The 22208-nt window shown below is 50.3% G+C and overlaps 1 protein-coding gene across 3 annotated transcripts in view; it reads right to left on the minus strand.

Moving 5' to 3' along the window:
- The window catches only part of RAB43 (RAB43, member RAS oncogene family), a 35309-nt gene extending 13101 nt beyond the window's left edge, over nt 1-22208 (minus strand). For 2 of the 3 annotated variants that reach the window (XM_009446419.4, XM_054680989.2), the window contains exon 1: nt 20733-22208. In XM_009446419.4, coding sequence (XP_009444694.1) covers nt 20733-20936 — 204 coding nt within the window. In that variant the 5' untranslated portion in view covers nt 20937-22208. The remainder of the gene's footprint in view (nt 1-20732) is intronic. The other variant, XM_009446420.4, reaches the window with a different exon arrangement.

A 22208-nucleotide genomic window follows, 5' to 3' on the forward strand; every position in this document is an offset into this window, starting at 1 on the left:
AATGAAAAACCAACAAAATAACTACTGATTAAGGTATGTAGGCCAACCAGCTGGTGAACTGTGGGCAGTAATGGAGAAGATATTTTGGGAAAGTAGACCCTTCCCATGGCTGGTAGTATTCCCATCCTATTCCCCCAAATTAGAGGAAGGGAAGGATACAGGGCAGCGGCGGTACTCTGGGGCCAACAAGCCTGAGCTCATGACCTGATGCTCTGTCACCAGCTTTGTGTCTCTAGGCTAAAACTTCATTCTGTTTTTCTTTTTTTGAGATGAGTCTCGCTCTGTCGCCCAGGCTGGAGTGCAGTAGCGTGATCTCTGCTCACCGCAACCTCTGTCTCCCAGGTTGAAGCGATTCTCCTGCCTCAGCCTCCCGAGTAGCTGGGATTACAGGCGTGTGCCACCACACCCAGCTAATTTTGTATTTTTAGTAGAAACAGGGTTTCGCCATGTTGGCCTGGCTGGTCTCGAACTTCTGACCTCAGGTGATCCGCCCGCCGTGGCCTCCCAAAGTGCTGGGATTGCAGGTGTGAGCCACTGCGCCCGGCCATTCTGTTTTTCATCCATACAAAAAGGTGCTGTCAGAGTCAAATGACCAAACCCATGTGCCCAAGTGCTAGCATGGAGAAGGTGCTGATAAATGCATCCGTTTAACAATATTTACTGAGCTATTATAATTTTGTGGCAAACGTTTTTAATATACACAAAGGAACTTAAATGCAAAGGAGAATACATAAAGTACCAAAAGAAAAACATACTGGGTTGTGTACATGAGTCGTTCATTTTTCATTCAACATGCGCTGAGCTCCTGCCTTGTCCCAGCCTCTGCTCTGGTAACTGGGGATATAGCAGGGAACGGAGCAAAACCAGCTCCATCCTAGTAAGAGGAGACAGAATGTGCCACAGATCCTTTTAGAAGGTGATCATGAGCACGCTACAGAATGTGAAAGCCAGGCAAGACAGCACAGGGGGTGGATGCCAGCCTATTTGATGATCTGAGCAAGTGTCTGAGCTGAGGCCTGAGTGATGAAGAGCCAACCACATGGACGGTGTTCAGGCAGGGGAACAGGACAAAGGCTCAGAGGCAGGAGAATGCTTACCGTGTTAGAGACATGGAAAGGGCAGTGTGGCCAGATGGCCGTGAAGAAGGAAACTGGGAGGAGACATGTTCGGAGACATGGGCCAGAGCCAGAGCATATAGGATCTTGCAGGCCAAAGTCAAGAGTGTGGATTTCATTTTTCTTGCAACGTAAAGCCAATGGAGATTGTCTCAGGCAGGGAAATATGAGCCAGTCTCCTCTTTTCTCCCACTCACATATCTTATCAGTGCACCCTGCACTCCAGCCACTGCTGCAGCAACCAGCTTTGCACACACACAAAGGCCTACCCACACCGTGCCCCTCACTCCCTGCCTGGGAGCATCTCTGAGTCTGGCCAGGGAGGCCTGGCGGAAAGCACTGTGTGCTCATGCCTCCATGACCCAGAAGAGAGAGGCCTCCGCACCCTAGGGATCACCTGTGACCAACGGGGAACAGGGATAAAGCTCTTCTCTCCCACCTCTCAGAGGGACCACTGTGAGACACATTCCTCATGCACCTTGTAAAGTCCTCAGGGTCAAGACCACTGCCCATGGCAGCTAAATGAAAGATGCAGCTCTATCTAAGCCTTGCCTCCTTCTCCAGGTCAGTCTCCAAAACAAAAGCTAAGCATGTGAGCCCTTCTCTCTGGCTCTGTTTTCCACGGGAAGCCTGGGCTAAGACAAGATGTGCTCTGGTTTGTTTTTAAAATATCACAGCCAGGCACGGTGGCTCACACCTGTAATCCCAGCACTTTGGAAGGCCAAGGCGGGCAGATCATGAGGTCAGGAGATCGAGACCGTCCTGGCTAACACGGTGAAACCCCGTCTCTACTAAAAATACAAAAAATTAGCTGGGCGTGGTGGCGGTCGCCTGTAGTCCCAGCTACTCAGGAGGCTGAGGCAGGAGAATGGTGTGAACCCAGGAGGCAGAGCTTGCAGTGAGCCGAGATAGTGCCACTGCACTCCAGGCCTGGGTGACAGAGCGAGACTCCATCTCAAAAAAAAAAAAAAAAAAAATCACTCAGGTCACTGGGTGGAGCAGTCTTGTCGTGGGATCACAGAGAGGAATTAGTGTAACAGGCAGCTTGATCACTCCACCCATGCCTACTATATTCCAAAAGAGGAGGGGGAAGCCAAGCCAGGAGAGCCCCTTCCCCAGACCAGACCCCTCCCCACCCCAACCAAGCCAGCTGGCATTAGGCAGCACCCAAGGGAGGCTGGATGAGAGCTGAATGCCTCTGATCTGTCACTTTAACTACGTTACTTTTGAAACAGGCAGGTGACAAGACACAGCAACCAGAAACCATCTTACCATCTATTGGAGAGGCCAGGCCTAGGCTCAGTGTCTCAGAAGGCAAGTAGACCCACCCTGTGGACTCCTGGGGGTCCCGGCCATCTCACTCGTCCTTGCCACTGCCTGCAGGCAGAGACCAGGAGCCGACATTATAGAGAAAAGAGGGAGGCTCTGAGGGGCGCTGGGACTCGGCCAAGGCATCCCAACGCAGAGTCCTGGACTCCAGGCTGGCTGTCTCTCTGCCTTGGGAGAGGCGGGGACCAGCAGGGACACGTGGGCTCCAAGTCCCCACTGCATCTGCCCTAGCTGTGCCCTCCTCCTACCCACTTATCCCCACCTCCCTACCGCCACTCCAGCCTCTTACCAGGGTCTACACAAACGGCCTCAGGCCTGACTCCACACCTCCAATTCACCCAGTCCATTTTCTGCACACAGAACAATGCAGCTTCTGAAACAGTGCTAGGATCTTGTAACTCCTCTGCCGTCAACCCTTAGGTGGCAACCCCAGGATCTGCCTCTAGCTGCCTGCTGGCCATTCCTGGAGTACTCCAAGGCCTGTGCACCGAGGCCCTTGTCCTTGGTGTTCCCTGCCTGAAAAGCTCTCCCAGACGCCCATGTGACTGGCCTCCTCATTCATTCCCATCTATGCTTTTTTTTTTTTTAGATGAAGTCTCACTCTGTCACTCAGGCTGGAGTGCAGTGGCACGATCTCTGCTCGCTGCAACCTCTGCCTCCCAGCTTAAAGCAATTCTCCTGCCTCAGCCTCCCAAGTAGCTGGGATTACAGGTGTGTGCCACCACGCCCGGCTAATTCTTTTATTTTTAGTAGAGACAGGGTTTCACCATGTTTGTCAGGCTGGTCTTGAACTCCTGACCTCAGGTGATCTGCCCGCTTTGGCCTCCCAAAGTGCTGGGATTACAGGCACGAGCCACCGCACCTGGCCAAGAGGCCTTTCTTAAAAGAGCAGTCCCATCCTGTCCCAACCCCAATTTATTTTTCTTTAGTGCACGTCACTGCCTGACATGCACACACACACATGCACACACACTTTTTAAAGGTTTACTTTCTCTGCCTCATGAGTTCCACAAGGGCACGGGCTGCATCAGGATAGTTTTCTGCAATCTGCACAGCACCTAGCACAGTGCCTGGCATGTAGAAGGTGCCCGACAGAAACATAATCTGGAGGAGAGTACTGAGGACCATTTTGCCCCGTGAACCTTTTACACTGTCAGCTGAGTGAGCTGCACATTGTTATGGCTAAGAGTGTTTTTCACTGCCCAGGGGACATAAACAACCTTAAACTGCTGAAAACATCTGCCAAGTTGAGAGCGGAAACCGCACTTTCTCTATCCCCCACCCCCAAGCTCTCCTCCTGCACACTCACCTGACCAGCCACTAACCTGACCAGCCAACAGGGACTGTAAACTGTGAATGAGCTCCAAGCCCTCTCACCTAGCATATCACCAGCTATTTGAACTTTTCCCAGCAGGCTTGTCTTATAATTGACTTTCGGGGAAAGGTGAAGTCAAGAAGCATCTACTGGACCCAGAGGGTATGGGTAAGGCCTAATTAGGGAGGAAAAGGGCTCCCAGAGTGTGTATGCTCAGAAAAGCAGCACTCCCCCTCCTCTCCCACTCAGCAAGGGTTGGCAGGTAAGTTTCATATGGGGTGGGGATTTCAAGGCTGCAAGGGTTTCAGTCCTGGGCTTCAGGCCCTTCTTTCACCTTGGTGACAGAAGGGCTCAGTCCTGCCCATCACTGCCTCAGTTGGGAGGCACATGTTGGGTGAGGGATAAGGCTTCTTTCCTCTTCTAATCTCTAAACATAACTCCCAGCTTATACTACGCTCTGAGTCTCCACACTCATGACAAGGCAGTGCTGTTCTCGCCGTTATCTTTTCTGGGATAAACTGCATTCATCTTAACCTTTTGGTGCACTCCTACCTACCCTTCAGGACCCCAGTTCAAAAGTCTCTCATTTTCCCTGACACCATGGGCCTGTGGTCCAACCCTGAGCAGAATTAACTCTTCTTTCCTTCATGTTCCCATAGCTCTTTACTCTTGCCCCTACAACAACACACATCACAGAATGGGTTATCCATCTAAGTCAAAATGTCCCGCACTATTGGGCTTTGGGGCCAGACAAGGGACATAAAAGGCAGTAAGGAGACAGGACTTGTGGGACCCGCTGGCAATCAGAAAAGGATATGCTATCTAAAACAAGTTCAATAGTAACAAACCAGCCAACCACCCTTCTGCCGGCCAAACAAAACAGGCTTTAGGCCAGGGTGGGAGGCTGAGGTGGGCAGATTACCTCAGGCCAGCAGTTCAAGACCAGCCTGGCCAACGTGACGAAACCTTGTCTCTACTAAAAATATAAAAATTAGCTGGGCATGGTGGTACGTCTGTCAGCCTGGTTACTCAGGAGGCTGAAGCACGAGAACTGCTTGAACCTGGGAGATGGAGGTTGCAGTGAGCCGAGATCGTGCCACTGCACTCCTGCCTGGGCAACAGAGTGAAACTTCATCTCAAAAAACAAACAACAACAACAAAACAAAACAAAACAAAACAAAAAAACAGGGCCAGGCGCAGTGGCTCATGCCTGTAATCCCAGCACTTTGGGAGGCCAAGGCAGGCAAATCACCTAAGGTCAAGAGTTCGAGACCAGCCTGGCCAACATAGTGAAATGCTGTTTCTACTAAAAATACAAAAATTAGCCGTGCATGGTGGTGGATGCCTATAATCCCATCTACTCAGGAGGCTGAGGCAGGAGAATCACTTGAACCTGGGAGGTGGAGGTTGCAGTGAGCCGAGACCATGCCATTGCACTCTAGCCTGGGCAACAAGAGTGAAACTCCATCTCAAAAAAAAAAAAAAAGTTAACATTAAAAAACAAACAAAAAGCGGGCTTTGTAGTGGAAATTGACCTCGGGCTACCACTTGGCTCCTGGTTCCTATGTCCCTCTCTTGCCATCAGGAATGGGTTCCCTGAGGAGAAAGACCCTGTCTTATTCCTCTTGGCACCATCAATACTTGCACAGTGCCTGCACAGAGAAGGGCCTCAACACATCAGCAGTCCACTGTGGGCAGGTCCCAGTAGTCAGGCCCGTGCAGCAGGGCTGAAAGCTGCTTTCCAGGGATTCCTAGTTCACATTCCCACTGAGTGAGTTCAGATGTGCCCCAGTGGGAAATCAATCCTGCTTACTAGGTTAAAAGCACCACTGAAGTTCGGCTCTGGGACCTGTGTCCAGCATCTGTCCCTCCCAATGGAAACAGAGGAAGGTTTTACTTGACAAGACTTTCTCCTGAGTAACGAAGCAGGCAGTGGAAAGTTCCTTGTTTCTTCATATTAGAGAGGGACCTTGGAAAAGTTAGTTCTCAGGACAAACTCTGAAAACTGGTCAGACTGACCCAAATATAAGTTCCTGAGCTATTTTTCATTGTGTCTTGGGATGTGGTAAGTCAAACCAGGAGGTGGAGTTTGTGGGCCATGCGAGCTCCTGACTGCCGCTGTCCCTCCTCCCACCATGCTGTGGTCCTCCAGGGAAAGGTTTGGCCCTGGGCTCGCAAGCAGGCCACAGGCCAGGGAGTGAAGCACTGTGAAGCACCATGGTAAGACAGCAAAACCTCTAGCATATTAACCGGCTAAGGACACAGCCTGCCACCATCTGGCCAGACAGGTGGAGAGAGACCAAAGCAAGGACAAGAAAGGTAAGACCAGGCTGGACCAGCAACACAGGCTGGCGGCAGGCAGAGCAGACTGCAATGCATGCAGTCTGGTGTCGGGGGCACAAATTCTCCTCTGCAATAGGGGAGTAGAGGACCAGGACAGACTCTCATGCCCAAAATTCCTCCTGCCTCTTAAAAATGAGTGCCTGAAGGCCCAGCATGAGAAATGGCTTTCTTTGTCCCTTGTTACAATGCAGCTCTCCTTGGGAGGCTTGGTGGCGATGCAGAGTGAAGAAAAATCCAGGATGTGCGTTCCTGTTCCTGTACTCCACCAGCACGTGATGAGGGATGGCCCTGTCAGCTTCTCGCAGTTCAAGTTTCCTCCCCAGTCACCCAGGAAGCACAGTAACCCACGACGTTTTGTAGGCCTGGTGAAAGCAAGGGGCCAGAGGCCCTGAAAGCCAGGAAGGCAGAGTTCTGTGGGCACCTGGCACTGTCTGTCAGTGCTCCCTGTGTGTCAGGCCACTTCATCCCGTGACAACCCTAGAAGGTGGGTCTCATTACTCCTTATGTCTGAGGGGTCACAGGAATGAAGCATCAGCAGAGGTCTGTCTGACTCCGAAGCCTGGTGTCCTTTACCATGGACGCGGCTCCTCCGCAAGCACATAGAAACTGCTTCCAAGAAATCTCACTGCCACTGGCACCTCCTGCAGGAATCAAACCCGTTCCTGAACAGCTTGGATGAGAAAAAGGTGCACTGTGGGAAACGACCCTGGCCTCTGGCCAACAAGTCCTGCCTCATCTGCTTGCCAAGTGCCACCTCTTCCGGGTATTCCTCTTCCTCGCAGGAAGCTAAGGGCATCCACGACCAGCCTGCTGCCACCCAAACACCTTGCTTGCTTGCAGGCTCCTTTTGGCACCAGGGAAACATTTGGGGTAATGAGGAAACCAAGGCAGCGTGCAGGAGCTCGCGGTGGGCACCGCTCAGCTGGGGGGCCCATCAGGAAGGGTTTTCAGCAAACATTGACAGCATCCTCAGAGTCAGGGCTGCAAGTGCCAGTGTCCCTGGTAGACAGCCTCTTGGAGCCCTCACAGCCTCCACAAGAATTCCCGTAAACCCCACACCTCTTTTCCCCAAATTCCTCCGCTGCAAGGGCCCAGGCACAAGGGATTCAGATGTCCTATGGCCCACACTGAACAACCCCAACCCTCAAACCATCCCTCCAGTTCCCTGCTACTTTGGTCATCAACGATGGCCCAGACTGGCCTCACGAGTCCCTCACCCTCACCCTCCAAGCCACTCAGTCACCTCATCAACTCTCTAGAGCAAACCCTCCTCCCCGGGCTCCCAGGCACAGCTGGCTGTTTCGCTGCCTATGGCCCCCAGGCCCACAGCCTGCCAGTGCCACCAGGCTGGCCCTTGTATTTGCCATGCTCTCATCTGCCCCCATTCTCCAGCTGCATGCAGCTTAGACAAACATCACACTCCTCCCTCCCAGGGCCACAGCTCTGCACAGAGGCAGCCATGGCGTTCAAAGCCCTGCCCATCTCACTTCCCTAGGAATCTCTCATGAATCTTCCAGGGCCTCCCTCCCCTTCACGCCTCTGTGGCCCTGAGGAGTGTGGATTAAAGCCCCCCACCAAGCTCCACAGAACTCAGCACGCCTCCCTAGGACAGCCATGGCAGCCACATGGCCCTGCCTTCCAGGAACAGCCCTGACTGTCCATGTTTGGCTGGCTGTCGCCACAATGTGTGGAGGTGAAAGATGAGTACTTGTCAGGCCATGCAGTCCAACTCTTGGTTCAGAAGCCTCAGTTACCACAGCCACAGCATTAATAGCACTGCATGCTAATTACCTGTCTACATATATTTTCTCCACCAGAGGTGAGTCCCCAAACAGAGACTGCCTCTTACTTACCTTTCTCTCTCTGGTACCTAGAACAGTGCCTGGGAGAGAGCAGGTACCTAAGGAATGAATGAACAAATAAACCATGCACAAGTTGCCATGCTATGTAATTTACATACAGGGTGTCAGATGGGTAATTCTCAGCCAACAACCATAACTAAGCTCGAGAGAGTACCACCTTCCAGGTTCCAAGGGTTCTTCCCTTTTAGCCCTATTTCAACTGGTCTGGTGCTCCAAATGGAAGGCCGTGGCTCTTAAGCGATCAAGAAACAAGTCCAAAGAACAAAGAGAAATCTTTAGAAATCAACAGAAATGGAGAAAGCTGGTAAACACCACCCTAACCAGGTGATCAAACAGGCCCCATTACTAGTTTGGAACGTGGCACGGGGGGCTGCCTCCTGTGCTGCAGGATGAAGCCCACAACATCCCCTAGGACGCATTCTTGCCAGAATGGTTTAACTTTAGGCTCATCGAGTCCCCACATTTCTAGCTTACAGGAAATACAAGGAATAAAGAAACAAGTGAAAAGACAACATAAGGAAACCATGAGAAAAAACTACAAGGTGACTCCTACAAAAAAAAAAAATCATGGCTTGTACTGATCTGTAAATTAATTTAAAAAATCAATGTCATTTGGCTGGGTGCGGTGGCTCACACCTGTAATCCCAACACTTTGGGAGGCCAAGGCGGGCGGATCACGAGGTCAGGAGATTGAGACCATCCTGGCTAACATGGTGAAACCCCATCTCTACTAAAAATACAAAAAATTAGCCGGGCGTGGTGGCGGGTGCCTGTACTTCCAGCTACTCGGGAGGCTGAGGCAGGAGAATGGCGTGAACCCGGGAGGCGGAGCTTGCAGTGAGCCGAGGTTGCGCCACTACACTCCAGCCTGGGCGACAGAGCGAGACTCCGTCTCAAAAAAAAAAAAAATCAATGTCATTTAAAAAAAAAAGGAGGTGTTGCTGGATGCAGTGGCTCATGCCTGTAATCCCAACACTTTGGGAGGCTGAGGCAGGTGGACCACCTGAAGTCAGGAGTTCAAGACCAGCCTGGCCAACGCAGTGAAACCCCGTCTCTACTAAAAATACAAAAAAAAATTAGCCAGGCATGGTGGCGGGCGCCTGTAATCCCAGCTCCTTGGGAGGCTGAGGCAAGGAAAAGTGCTTGAACCTGGGAGGTGGAGGTTGCAGTGAGCCAAGATCGCACCACTGCACTCCAGCCCAGGCGACAGTGAGAGACTCCATCTAAAATAATAATAATAATAATAATAATATTAAAAGTTAGAATTAAGTCTAAGTAACTTGGTACATAATGTAAAAAAAATTTTGGAATGGGCAATGAGGAGAAAGTAAAAGTGTGCTTGGTTTTGTCCTTTCTTTTTTTTTTTTGTGAGACAGGCTCTCACTCTGTCACTTAGGCTGGAGTGCAGTGGTGCGATCCTGGCTCACTGCAGCCTCGACCTGCTGGGCTCAAGTGATCCTCCCACCTCAGTCTCCTGAGTAGCTGGGACTACAGACACACAACACCATACCTGGCTAATTTTTTTATTTTTTGCAGAGACAGGGTCTCCCCATGTTGCCCAGGCTAATCTCAAATTCCTGGGCTGTAGCAATCCGCCCGCTTCTGCCTCCCAAAGTGTTGGGATTATGGTGGTTCTTGTCTTCTTTAGGTGAAAAAAACAGATCCTGGTAGATAAATTTAAACATGAATTTAAAACTTAATAAAATCAATAGAAACAGCACTATATTTCCAACTTACTAGAAGGCAATCAGTGGAAGAGAACTGATCAATTCAACAAAAGCAAGCCAAGAGGTAGCTGGATAAATGGGGAAAGAGTGTGCTTCCTTCTTGCCTGCCTTCATTCATTCAATAACCAAAAGATAAAGTACACTGTGCCAAGTGCTTTGATACCTAAGACAAAGTCCATGCCCAGCAGCGCTGAGTGCCTGAGGGTGGAAGGAAGCAAACAGTAACAAACAAGTGAAGTATGACTTGGGGCAAAGCAAAGTACTAGGACAAAAAAACAAAACAAGGCAAGTAAGGGCATAATGTTGAAAACATTCTGTGGCTGGGCGCGGTGGCTCACGCCTGTAATCCCAGCACTTTGGGAGGCTGAGGCGGGCGGATCACGAGGTCAGAAGATCAAGACGATCCTGACTAACATGGTGAAACCCCGTCTCTACTAAAAATGCCAGGGGTTGGTGGGGATTGAGAAGTGAGAGTGGCTGCTTATGGTGATGAGGTTTCTTTTGCGGTGATGAAAATATCCTAAAATCAACTGTGGTGATGACTGCACAACTCTTTGAGTATATTAAAAAAACAAAAAACAAAACAAAAAGAACACTGAATCACGCACTTTAAGTAGGGGAATTTTTATCATATGTGGATTATATCTCCATAAAGATTTTTTTTTTTTTTTTAAGGAACTTGGGAGAGTGCTACTTTAGACAGGATAGTAAGGTAAGATAATTCAGGGAAAGCAAAATATCAATCTGTTGATGTATGCACTTGTACCACAAATGCACAGCAAACTGGCCCCAAGCCTATCTGGACACACCTCACCTTCCGCCCATCACCATGCGCCTTCCCAAGGGTAGGGGACTCCTCGAATTCCTAGGTGGTCTCCTTTTTTCACTTCACATGCATTTCTCCCTCCGTGTGTTCTGTTAAAATGTGGAGGGTGCCCTCCAGCCCTTTCCTGAACTCTTCTAGTAGAGCTTCTAGTAGAGCTTCTAGTAGAGCTTCAAGAGTCCATGGCTGGGCGCAGTGGCTCATGCCTGTAATCCCAACACTTTGTGAGGCCGAGGTGGGCAGATCGCTTAAGGTCAGGAGTTTGAGACCAGCCTGGCCAACATGGTGAAACCTCATCTCTACTAAAAATATAAAAATTAGCCGGGCGTAGTGGTGTGCACCTGTGGTCCCAGCTACTCAGGAGGCTGAGGCAGAAGAATCACTAGAACCTGGGAGGCCGAAGTTGCAATGAGCTGAGATGGCACCACTGCACTCCGCCTGGGTGATAGAGACTCTGTCTCAAAAAAAAAAAAAAAAGACCTGTGCTGCCAGCCGTGGGATCCAGCAACACCCTCCCATCAGATGTTGATCCTGCTCCTCACTCTCCCACTCATGCAGCCAACACATGTTGAGGGCTTATTCTGGGGAAGACACCCAAAGAAAACTGTAGGGTCAGAGTTTACACTGAAGTATTGGCCTTGAGATTTCAATAATAAAACTGATTTTTTTCTAAGAGATTTTTCTACATATTTCATAGAATTTTCATGTATTTCATAAAATTGATTCTGTTCTATATAAACATGAGAGTCCTATTCTTATTGGGAATATTGAAAAAAAAAAATAAACATGACAGATATTAACAATTCCTAACTAGCAAACTGAAGTTTACTCTGACACTAAGATCCATTTTTTTGGTCACGAAATCACCCACTATTTATGGACCTACACACAGTTAAAAGCCAAGAGTAAAGCCAGGCACGGCAGCTCACACCTGTAATCCTAGCACTCCTGGGAGGCTGAGGCAGGTGGATTTCTTGAGTCCAGGAGTTCAAGATCAGCCTGGGCAACAATGTGAAACCCCATCTATCTCTACTAAAAATACAAAAAATTAGCCGGGCGTGGTGGCGCATGCCCTGTAGTTCCAGCTACTCAGGAGGCTGAGGTGGGAGAATCACCTGAGCCCAAGAGGCAGAGGTTGCAGTGAGCTGAGATCATGCCACTGCACTCCATTCTGGGCAACCAGAGTGAGACCTTGAGACCCTGTTTAAAAAAAAAAAAAAAAAAAGTCAAGAATAAAAAACCCCCAAAATCTAAGTTTTTAATTGGAAATGGTAAACAGAATTTTTTAATTTTAAAAATATCCAATTTTTATACTCCATGGCCATAAAAATGGTGGGCATGGAGGTTATCTGGCTTGAAATGACAAGGGCCTTTTTTCAAAGAATAACAGAGCCTAGAGAGGCTTCTGAGATCACCCAGTCTCACTTCATCACGCAACAGTGAGGAAACTGATGCAAGAAGGGGAAATGACTCCCAGCCCTCATGCTGTTAGCTGAAGGCCAGGCTTTTAGGTCTCTCAAATCAAAATGCACCTTGCCCCCTTTAAGAGACGTCACCTCAGAAGGCAGTACACTTACTCCAACAGCTGCCAGTGCCCAGCACATACAGGAATTGCCTAACACGAACCAGAATTATTTTATAGCCAGACCTCATTTTGGACAGAAGAACTGCTAACATTATGGTAGGCAGGCTGGGTTTTGTTGCTTTTTTTTTTTTGAGACAGGGTCTCACTCTGTCACCCAGGCTGGAGTGCAGTGGTATGGTCATAGTTACCTGCAGACTTGATCTCTGGGACTTAAGCAATCCTCCCGCCTCAGCCTCCTCAGTAGCTGGGACTACAGACATGCATCACCACACCTGGCTAATTATTAATTTTTTTGTAGAGATGAGGTCTTCCTATGTTGTCCAGGCTTCTTTTGACTGTTTTTATTTATCAAACCCACCCCTGGAATACCCACCAAAGCAGGTGCAGTTTCTAGAGAAGTTTCTGAACACAGCATCACAGCGGATGAAACCTTCGGGAAATGCATATACAATTACTCAAAGAGATGACTCTGAAAGGGATAGCACTCATATACACGTTTGAGTTTTAGGTTATTTTTATTATTATTATTATTTTTTTTTTTTTTCGAGATGGAGTCTTGCTCTGTCGCCCAGGCTGGAGTGCAGTGGCACGATCTTGGCTCACTGCAACCTCCGCCTCCCAGGTTCAAGTGGTTCTCCTGCCTCAGCCTCCCGAGTAGCTAGGATTACAGGCATGCGCCACCATGCCCATCTAATTTTTGTATTCTTAGTAGAGATGGGGTTTCACCATGTTGGCCAGGCTGGTCTTGAACTCTTGACCACATGATCGGCCCGCCTCGGCCTCCCAAAGTGCTGGGATTACAGGCATGAGCCACTACACTCGGCCCTAGGTTATTTTTGAACACCAGTCACATTACTCTCTAGCCACACTCTGTTTTTGGGATTTCAGAGTGGTCATTCACGAGCACAGGTGAAAACCTCTAACAAGTAATGCTCACACACCGCTTCTGGGATTAAGTTTGCCTTCTTCCAATCCAGAAAAGGGAGATTTGCGAGGCAAACTGGTGCAAGTAGAGGAGAGCTGATTTTAATGGTATCTGGATAGGAGCTATTAATGGCAAACGGTCCTTATTCATGAACCCAAAGCAGGTTAGAAAAATCTGATATGTGGCCAGGCGCAGTGACTCACGCCTGTAATCCCAGCACTTTGGGAGGCTGAGGCAGGCAGATCACGAGGTCAAGGGATCGAGACCATCCTGGCTAACATGGTTTGACACCCCGTCTCTACTAAAAATACAAAAATTAGCTAGGCGTGGTGGTGTGTGCCTGTAGTCCCAGCTACTTGGGAGGCTGAGGCAGGAGAACTGCTTGAACCAGGGAGGTGGAGGTTGCAATGAGCCGGGATCACGCCTCACGCCACTGCACTCCACCTGGTGACAGAGCGAGACTCCGTCTCGAAAGAAAAAAAAAGAAAGATCCGGTATGTAACAGCATTTGGTTAGCTTCTGCTGCCACATCAACAATAAAACAGCATTTCACAGGCCAGTCTAGAAAGTGGGATTTTTCTGTCATTCACACTGGCCATTCCAAACACTACCCCCAGTTCATCTGAATTAATAAACATTTATTTAATAAGTCCTGGGCATTAAAATGTTGACATGACACTGCTAATCAATGTGTAAAATGCAAGCAATACAAGATGGCCTAGATTTTAAATCAGTCCCAACTTTTTTCATTTGTGGGTTTGTGTGTGTTTGCGGTAGTAGGAGAGGGCACAAAACAGCAATGAGGAGAAAAGTACCAGACTAGGAGCTGAAAAGCTTGGCTCTGGTTCGGACTTTGCCACAAATGGGCCTTCATTTCCTCTTCTGTAAGATGGGGATAGTCTCCCACAGGGTGGCTATGAGGATCAAATGCAACAACTCATGAGAAAAGCGATGGAAACTTATAAAACGCATGCACATTTGAAGGAGAGTTGCTCCTCTTATTACTGAACTCTGAGAATTCCTCATACCCAAAGCACCCAGGAAAACCGCCTAGCATGAGGTCTCAGCAAAGGCCAATCACAGCCCGAGCACTACACAAAGGCCAGTGCAAGGTAAAGAAACCTACAAGGGCTAAACAACGAACGAGAGGAAAGCAAGGAAAGCAGACATGTGGATATCCTGAGTCACAGCATGGAGACAAAAGGTGGTAAAGGCCTTGTGTGCCTCTACTTCCCGCAATCCCTGATCAGTTTGGGGTCACTGTATAGCTCTATTTCTAATACGAGCATAGCCACAGGGGCCAGTCTCTTGCCTTTATTGTCTTCACTTTACTGATAGGACAACAGGTCAATGAAGTGAATTGTTTACGGTCAGCTGGGCAACTAGGCTGAGAAACCAAGCTTCCTGACCCCCACCCCCCGCAATCTACTCTCTCTCATCAGGTGGTTACACACCAACATCAGTTCCCATCTGTGGATGATCCACTATGGGCCAGGTCCTTAAGGGTAGGGGTTTTGCAGGTAAGACAGATTTGAAGAGGTAAAGTCACATGCCTATGGTACAGTATCCCCCACTTATCCATGGTTTCACTTTCCAAGGTTTCAGCTACCTGCCATCAACTTTGCTCTAAATGTATTAAGTAGGGCCAGGCGTGGTGGCTCATGCCTGTAATTCCAGCACTTTGGGAGGCCGAGGTGGGTAGATCACCTGAGGTCGGGAGTTCGAAACCAGCCTGGCCAACATGGTGAAACGTTGTCTCTACTAAAAAAAAAACAAAAAACAAAAAACAAAATCAGCCAGGCACAGCGGTGCATGCCTGTAATCCCAGCTACTAAGGAGGCTGAGGCAGGAGAATCACTTGAGCCCAGGAGGCGGAGGTTGCAGTGAGCTGAGGTCATGCCATTGCACTCCAGCCTGGGCAACAAGAGCGAAACCCCGTCTCAAAAAATAAAATAAAAAATAAAAATATTAAGTAGGCCAGGCGCGGTGGCTCACACCTGTAATCACAGCACTTTGGGAGACCCAGGTGGGTGGATCACTTGAGGTCAGGAGTTTGAGACCAGCCTGGCCAACATGGTGAAACCCCATCTCTACCAAAAAATACAAAAATTAGCTGGGTGTGGTAGTGGGCACCTGTAATCCCAGCTACTTGGGAGGCTGAGGCAGGAGAATCGCTTGAACCTGGGAGGTGGAGGTTCCAGTGAGCTGAGATCACACCACTCCACTCCCTCCTGGACGACAGAGCGAGATTCTGTCTCAAAAAAACAAATAAAAATATTAAATGGTAGATTCTAGAAATAATGCATAAGTCGATTGCACATCATTCTGAGTAGCATGATGAAATCTCACGCCATCCTGCTCCGTCCCACCTGGGATGTGAATCATACCTTTGTCCAGCATGTACTGTATCACAGTGCTTGTGTTCAAAGAATCCTTATTTTACTTAATAATGGCCCCAAAGCGCAGGAATAGCGATACTGGCATATTGTTATAACTGTTCTATTTTGTTATTAATTATTGTTGTTAATTTCGTACTGTGCCTAATTCATAAATTAAACTTTATCATGGGCATATATGTATAAGACAAAACATAGTCTATATAGCGTTCAGTACCATCTGAAGTTTCAGGCATCCACTGGGGGTCTTAGAACATATCCATTGAGGATAAGATTTAACCTGGTGCTGTGCAGTTCTAAAGCTGGCCCTCTTTCCACTCTCTCTCCACCAGACATGCTGTCTCAGGATTCTAAGAAACGTTTATTTTGCAATTAGGATGGCTGTCCCTGGTATCAAGAACAGATTTCTTCAGAAAATCAGCATGACCTAGAACTTCTTTCTTATCTAACAGTCCTTTTGCTATTTCTAATGAAAACTGAAAAAGTCAAACAAACTTTATCCAAATAGGAAAAGAACAGATGAGCAGAACTAGACTCTTGATTGGAAGGACTGTGAATGCAAACTTTAACCAGAAACCATTTCCTCTTATCCCGCCCTGCCCCCTCTTTTTGAAGTGCCAGGAGCAGCTACAAAAACAAATTTGACTCCTAGGGCAAGGGGAAGCTTGAGAGTCAAGGCCAAAGGTCCTGAAATCTGGAGGTCCAGGCCCAAGGGCACAGACTTTACCTCTATGAAGGAGAGATCTGGCAGCATCCCTGGCGAGCAGACAGTGAGCCTGAGAGAGAGCTGAATAGAGGGGTACAGTTCCACAAGGCTGACCTCTGCGCTGGACTTGAGGCCGGTATGCCTAGTGATCTGCAAAAACGAGTTTACATAACAGGCCTTTGTGTTGTCCCAGATAAGAGTGAGTAGAGGAGCTTCAGAATGTTTTAAGGATTTAGAGCCAGCTGAGATTTCCTGAGGACACTGAGGTGGGGAGGAGGGAGGGGTGGGGGAGGGGCAAATTCAGACCTAATCTGTCTCATCTAGGGAGGAAAACAGTAACTGCAGCAATAATAAAATATATATTTATAAATCCTTGTTTTTAAATAAGAAATGAGTAACACTGATGGCTTCTTCTTAGAGGACACTGGGTGGCTTACGGGACAAACACGGAAGGGAGACTTTTCACTATATATACCCTTTGAAGTTTTTAAAATTTTGAAATTTGAACCATGTGAATGGTTTATCTATTCAAAAGTAAGTCATGGAAACTTCAAACTATTTTAAGCATGTTCAAAGTTTTCTGACAACCCTAAGAAAGAGGCAGAGCAAAGACCATTAGTCCCATTTCACAGATGAGGAAGCCTGAGGCTCCAAGGAGAAAAAAAATGAATTGCCCAAGTCTGTGGCAGGGTTGAAGCAAGACTCAGAACTTCAGACTCCTAGTCCAGTGCTCTCTGTCAGAGACTCCACAGTATACAAGATAAGCAGCACTCAGATTCACTTTATAAGTCCAGTTCTCATAGCTACAGCCAAATGCATCCACAAGAACACTGGAAATGATCACCATATACAAAGCCTTACTGACTCGTACAGCAGTGTCTCTGAGCCGTTTGGGTATATCTATACGTTTTGGTTAATAATAAACCAAACACCCTAAAACTCTTTAACTGTCAACCCCAATCTTTCTAAAATGCCCCATTCCACATTCTTCTCTCAGTGAATGCAATGGCCACAACTGCATTTTTATTAGATCCATTCACTTTCAGAATCTCACGGTCATCTTTATGAACTCAGAGCAAATCAGAAGGGTGGTCAAGTAAAAATGAAGACTGGGCTTAGGAGCCAGCCAAACCCTTGGTTTTGCCACAGAGTTGTAAGTGACCTTGGCCTCAGCTTTCTCTCTATAAAGGAACCAATTAACAGGCACATATTGGACACCATGTGTTTGACACTGGCCCACTGGATCCCTGTGTCTTCAAGGAGCTTACCTTCTATAGGGGGAGACAGAAAAAAACAGTTAATTTGAAGCTGTGGTAAGTGTTATGACCAGATACAATAGAGTTACAGAATAGAGGACCTGGGAGATCAGGCAAGGCCTCTCTGAAGATGTGGCATTTGCGTTGGGACCTGAATGATGAAGTAGCAGTTACGTGGGGATCTAGAGGCAGAGTATGATGGGCAGGGGAAGAGATGCAAAGGTCCTGAGGCAGGGGTAAGCCCACCATGTTGAAGGGCTAGTGAAGCTGGAGAGCAGGCAGTGAAGGGTAGAGATGGGCCTCTGTCTGCCTCTCCAACTTTGTCTCCTTCCAGAGGTCCATCTCTTTGGGGAAGGTGTTTGGAGGTTATTCTGGTTGTAATGGGAAGTGGCTACAGAAATAAAGTAATTTGATTAAATCTGTGATTCTCAAATGTTTCGTTTTTCTTAGCAGGAGAATTCTTTAGTCAAATAACAAGAATTTCAACCTACAACTAGATAAAGGTATTGCTCTGACTGGTTGGGAAGCTAGTTAAAGCCCTTCTGACCCTCTCTCTGCCCTCTTGGCCTTTCTCCTTACCTTTCAGTACCTCCAAGCTCACAGGAGCTAGAAAACCACCAGGTGATCCATCTCTAAGCTTCCTCAAGCTCTAATAAAACCCAGCATCATTGTAAAGAATCACAGGGAAAGCTTTAGGATATAAGACTGGATGCTTGCTGGACAAGCATCTCGGGCTTCCCAAGACAGGCCCTGAGAAGGTTTATTTTATTTTATTTTAAATAGATACCACGTCTCACTATGCTGGCCAGGCTCATCTCGAACTCTTGACATCAAGCAATCTTCCTGCCTCGGCCTCCCAAAGTGCTGGGATTACAGGCATGAGCCACTGCACCCGGCCCCTGGAAAGGTTTTACACTGAATCCCTGATGTGCACTTGCTTTCCACAGAAAAAACAACAATAAGCTCTGGTTCATCAAGGCTTTCAGTTAAAATCACACTGCTGAAACTACAGAGACAAAAAACAGATCGGGGGTTGCCACAGGATGAGGTGAAAGGAACTGACTACAGAAGAACAAAAGAACTTTCTGGGTTGGTGGAAAAATTCTCCATCTTGATAGTGATGTGGCTGCTTGTCTGTGTAAGTTTGTGAAGTTCATAGACCTGTAACACCTCAAGTGGTGAAGGTTTACCGTGTGTAAATTAGACCTCAAAAAACTTGACTTAAAATCACATTGCCAAAAGACTACTCAGAGGCACTTTACAGATGAAGGAGGGAAAATGGCTTGCTCCTGCTGCGGCAGCGGACCCCAGGAAGCCTGACTCGAAGGACAGTTTTCCCTCAAGTTCACGGCTGCCCAGCTTTAATTTGGAGCCTCTGCAGTGAGTTAGACTTCAGGTTTTCCTGCCGGCAAAATGAGGTGGTAAACAATTGCCGGAGGCTTCCCCACCACAGACAACGGGATTCTGAAAAGCTGTCCACTATGGGGGAGAAATCTGCTTTGGAGTCAGAAAAACTGGGAAAAATATTCCCACCTCTGTCACTTCTTAGCTGTGTGCCCAGGCTCCATCCTGTGTGAGCGGGGGTAAGAATTCCCTCCAGTCAGCAGAGAATGCACCTGTAACCCAGCTGATTCCCAACAGCCTCTCAAGAAGGTCAGCGGCTATAACTTGGAGAGGTGTTTACCACAGCTACACAGCTCTTCTGCTCCCTGGGCCCCGGGCTGCTTCCTAGGAAGGACAATCTGGAAGCAACCATAAGGAAAGAAAATAATGAACTGCCTGGCCCTGCATTGCATAACCCGTGCACAGTAAACCAGGAGCTCTGCTGGGACACAGTCTGTTATCTCAACAGGTAAACAGGAACCCTGCCCCCTCCCTGACCACCGTCAGCACTGGGCCACCACAGACACTCCAGACACAGACCGATAGCTCATGAGGAGGACACCACTGCTCTTTAGCCTGTATTTTCACACTCCCCTTTCCCTGCAGCTGCTGGCATCATCACTGGGCACACTCAATAACGGACACTCCACCCACTCCAGCCCTTCCCTGGCTACCTGCTCCAAAAGGGTGGTCCCGAGTGACTCAAAGCTGCCTTCTGCACCTTGCTCTTTTCCATCCACGGAGACCAAAACACAGACCCCAGAAGACGATTAAAATATAATAATAATAAAACCCCTCAGGCAGGAGTTTCTGCTTCCCCGTCACATCTACTGAGAGGCACTGTGGACACATAAAGACTGTTGACTTACTTTTTTCTCCACCTTGGGGCAGGAGGGAGGCAACACCCAGAAATTATCCCAATTTTATAGAAACAAAGACAAAGAGCTACATATCCTAGCCAAAGGCAACAAGGAGCAGGCCTAGAGCCACCCGGAGAGGCAGAGCCCAGTAGCAGCAAGGCTCCAGTGACTCCCATCTCCCTGGCAGAGATCGTCCCAGCCCTGTGCCCTGAGGGTGTCCTGAAGATCATGGGGGCTCGAAACCATGAAAGCAAGCAAAGATTTCTGTACAGTGCGGTTCAGAAAAGTTACTGAGTGCCTTCAGCCCAGGGTCTCCTAGTTGATTAGGGAGTACTAACACCTAGGTTAAGAAACTCTGATTTCATTCATCACAAATATTTATCAAACCACTGCCAGGACATTGTGGCAACCACATCCTGCTGTTTTTATTCGGAGCCATTGCCAAAGCTTGGTTCTCTCCCCCACCTTCCGGTATCTGTGAAGTTTTCAGTTTCTATCAAACTCCAGCTGGGGGAGGGAACCGGGGCTGGCCCTAGTCGAGTAAAGTTCCACCACCAGGTCCACAAAGAGACTGCAGGGAGGCGTGGCCAGGCCGGAAATTCATCAAAAAGTTTTGGCCCTCCGGTCCTAAAAGCAACTACTTCCTGATCGCTCCTAGTCCTGGGGTGGGGATGCAGTTCTCTGGCTGAGTGCCCCGCCGGTGGGCTGAGCTGGGGGCTGCCATCGCGGTGGATGGAGGTGGGGGGTCTGATCTCCGTACTCCAAGGCGCTCCGCTAGTACCTGGAACAGGGGAGTCTAACCCCCTGCTTTCCAATGGCTAAAGTTATTTTGGAGCACAGTCCCCTCCTAGGGTGTGAGCTCCGGAGGGCAGGGCCGCCTCCTCCACACTCCCTCGCCCCTCCCCGCAACCCATGGCCGGCGCTTTGAGGACTTGAACCCGGCCCAGACCCCGGGGCCCAGGCCTGCTCCGACCCGAGGAAGGAAAAAGGGGAATCCAAAGGAAACTTCAGACGGACGCGGGGTGCGCTCGCCGCGGCCAGGGGCTCCGCTGCCCCCGCCCCACCCTCCGAGGGAGCGCCTTCCAGGGGCCCTGGCCGGCCTCCCACCTTGACCCGCTTGCCCTGGATCTCCAGCGTCTTCATGGTGAAGTCGACGCCGATGGTGCTTCCCTGGCGCTCCGAGAAGGCGCCGGTCTTGAAGCGCTGCACCACGCACGTCTTGCCCACGCTTGCGTCGCCCACCAGCACCAGCTTGAACAGGAAATCGTATTGCTCGTCCGGGTCCCCCGGGCCTGGGCCCGGCCCTGCCATGGCCTAGAGGAAGCCGAAGGGCCGGCGCTCTGGACGCTGGGACCGGCCTGAGCTCACGCAAGCCGCGGGCCGAGCTCCGCCCGCTCCAGCCCACGGGCCGCCTGGCTACGTGGAGCCGCCGCAACACCTGAACCCCCAGCACTGCCGACCGCCTGCCTCGGCCTCGGCCCCGCCCCACCCTGGCTGGGTCCCGCCCCGGCCCGGCTCGGCCCCGCCCGGACCCGGAGCCCCGCGGGTTCGGCTCCGCCCTGGACCCGCCAAGCCGGGCCCTCCGCAAAGCTCCGGCCGGTCCTCAGCTCCGTGCCACACCAGTCCGGCCTGTAGGCCCGCCCCCGGCTCCGCCCTCAGGCTGGCACCCACTCCGCCCCCAGCCCAACCCTCGGGCCCACCTCAGCCCGACCCGGGTTCCGCCTACGTCCCCGCCCCCGACTCCGCCCTCAGCTCCGACCTCGACTCCGCCCCCAGGCCCACCTCAGCGCGCCCCGACTCCAACCCGACTCTGCCCTCAGCCCGACCTCGACTCCGCCCACAGGACCACCTCAGCCCGCCCCGACTCCGCCCTCAGCCCGAACTCGACTCTGCCTTCAGGCCCACCTCAGCCCGCCCCGACTCCGCCTTCAGCCCGACCTCGACTCCGCCCTCAGGCCCATCTCAGCACACCGCCCCGACTCCGCCCACAGGCCCACCTCAGCCCGCCCCGACTCCGCCCTCAGGCTCACCTCAGCTCTGACTCCGCCCGACCCGACTCCGCCCTCAGCCCCGCCCCCAGCCCGACCCCGCCCTCAGCACCTCGGCCCCTCCTCCATCAACACCCCGGCGCGCCCACACCGCGGATCCGTCTGGCCCCCAAACCACTGCCCACCCCGACCCTTCATCAGCTGGGACCCCCAGGTGCTGTCCCGCGCCTCCTGCTCGCCCCCCACCCAGGCCTGGTCCGCCTGCCCGGGATCCCCTACCTGCTGCCTCCCAGACCGCCGGTCAGGGACAAGCGGAGACCATGGCTGGAGCTCCGGGCCTGCAGGCCTAGACTAAGAATGACCCCCTCCGGAATGGATCACGGGGGAAGGGGACGACCACAGCAGTGTCACCTGAGTGCCCACTCTGACAGGCGGGCAGTGCAGTCTCCGAGAGTGGTGGGGGTCGCTCTTCCCAGGGGCGGAAGGGAAGGGAGGGAGCAGGCTGCAGAAGGCCAGAATCCAGGCTGGCTACAAAACTGCGGAGGAGGCCAAAATCCTTGTGAGGAGAGGACCCAGGGCCCCATTTGATGGGAAG

This window comes from Pan troglodytes, chromosome 2, assembly GCF_028858775.2.
Source record: "Pan troglodytes isolate AG18354 chromosome 2, NHGRI_mPanTro3-v2.0_pri, whole genome shotgun sequence".
Taxonomy (NCBI): domain Eukaryota; kingdom Metazoa; phylum Chordata; class Mammalia; order Primates; family Hominidae; genus Pan; species Pan troglodytes.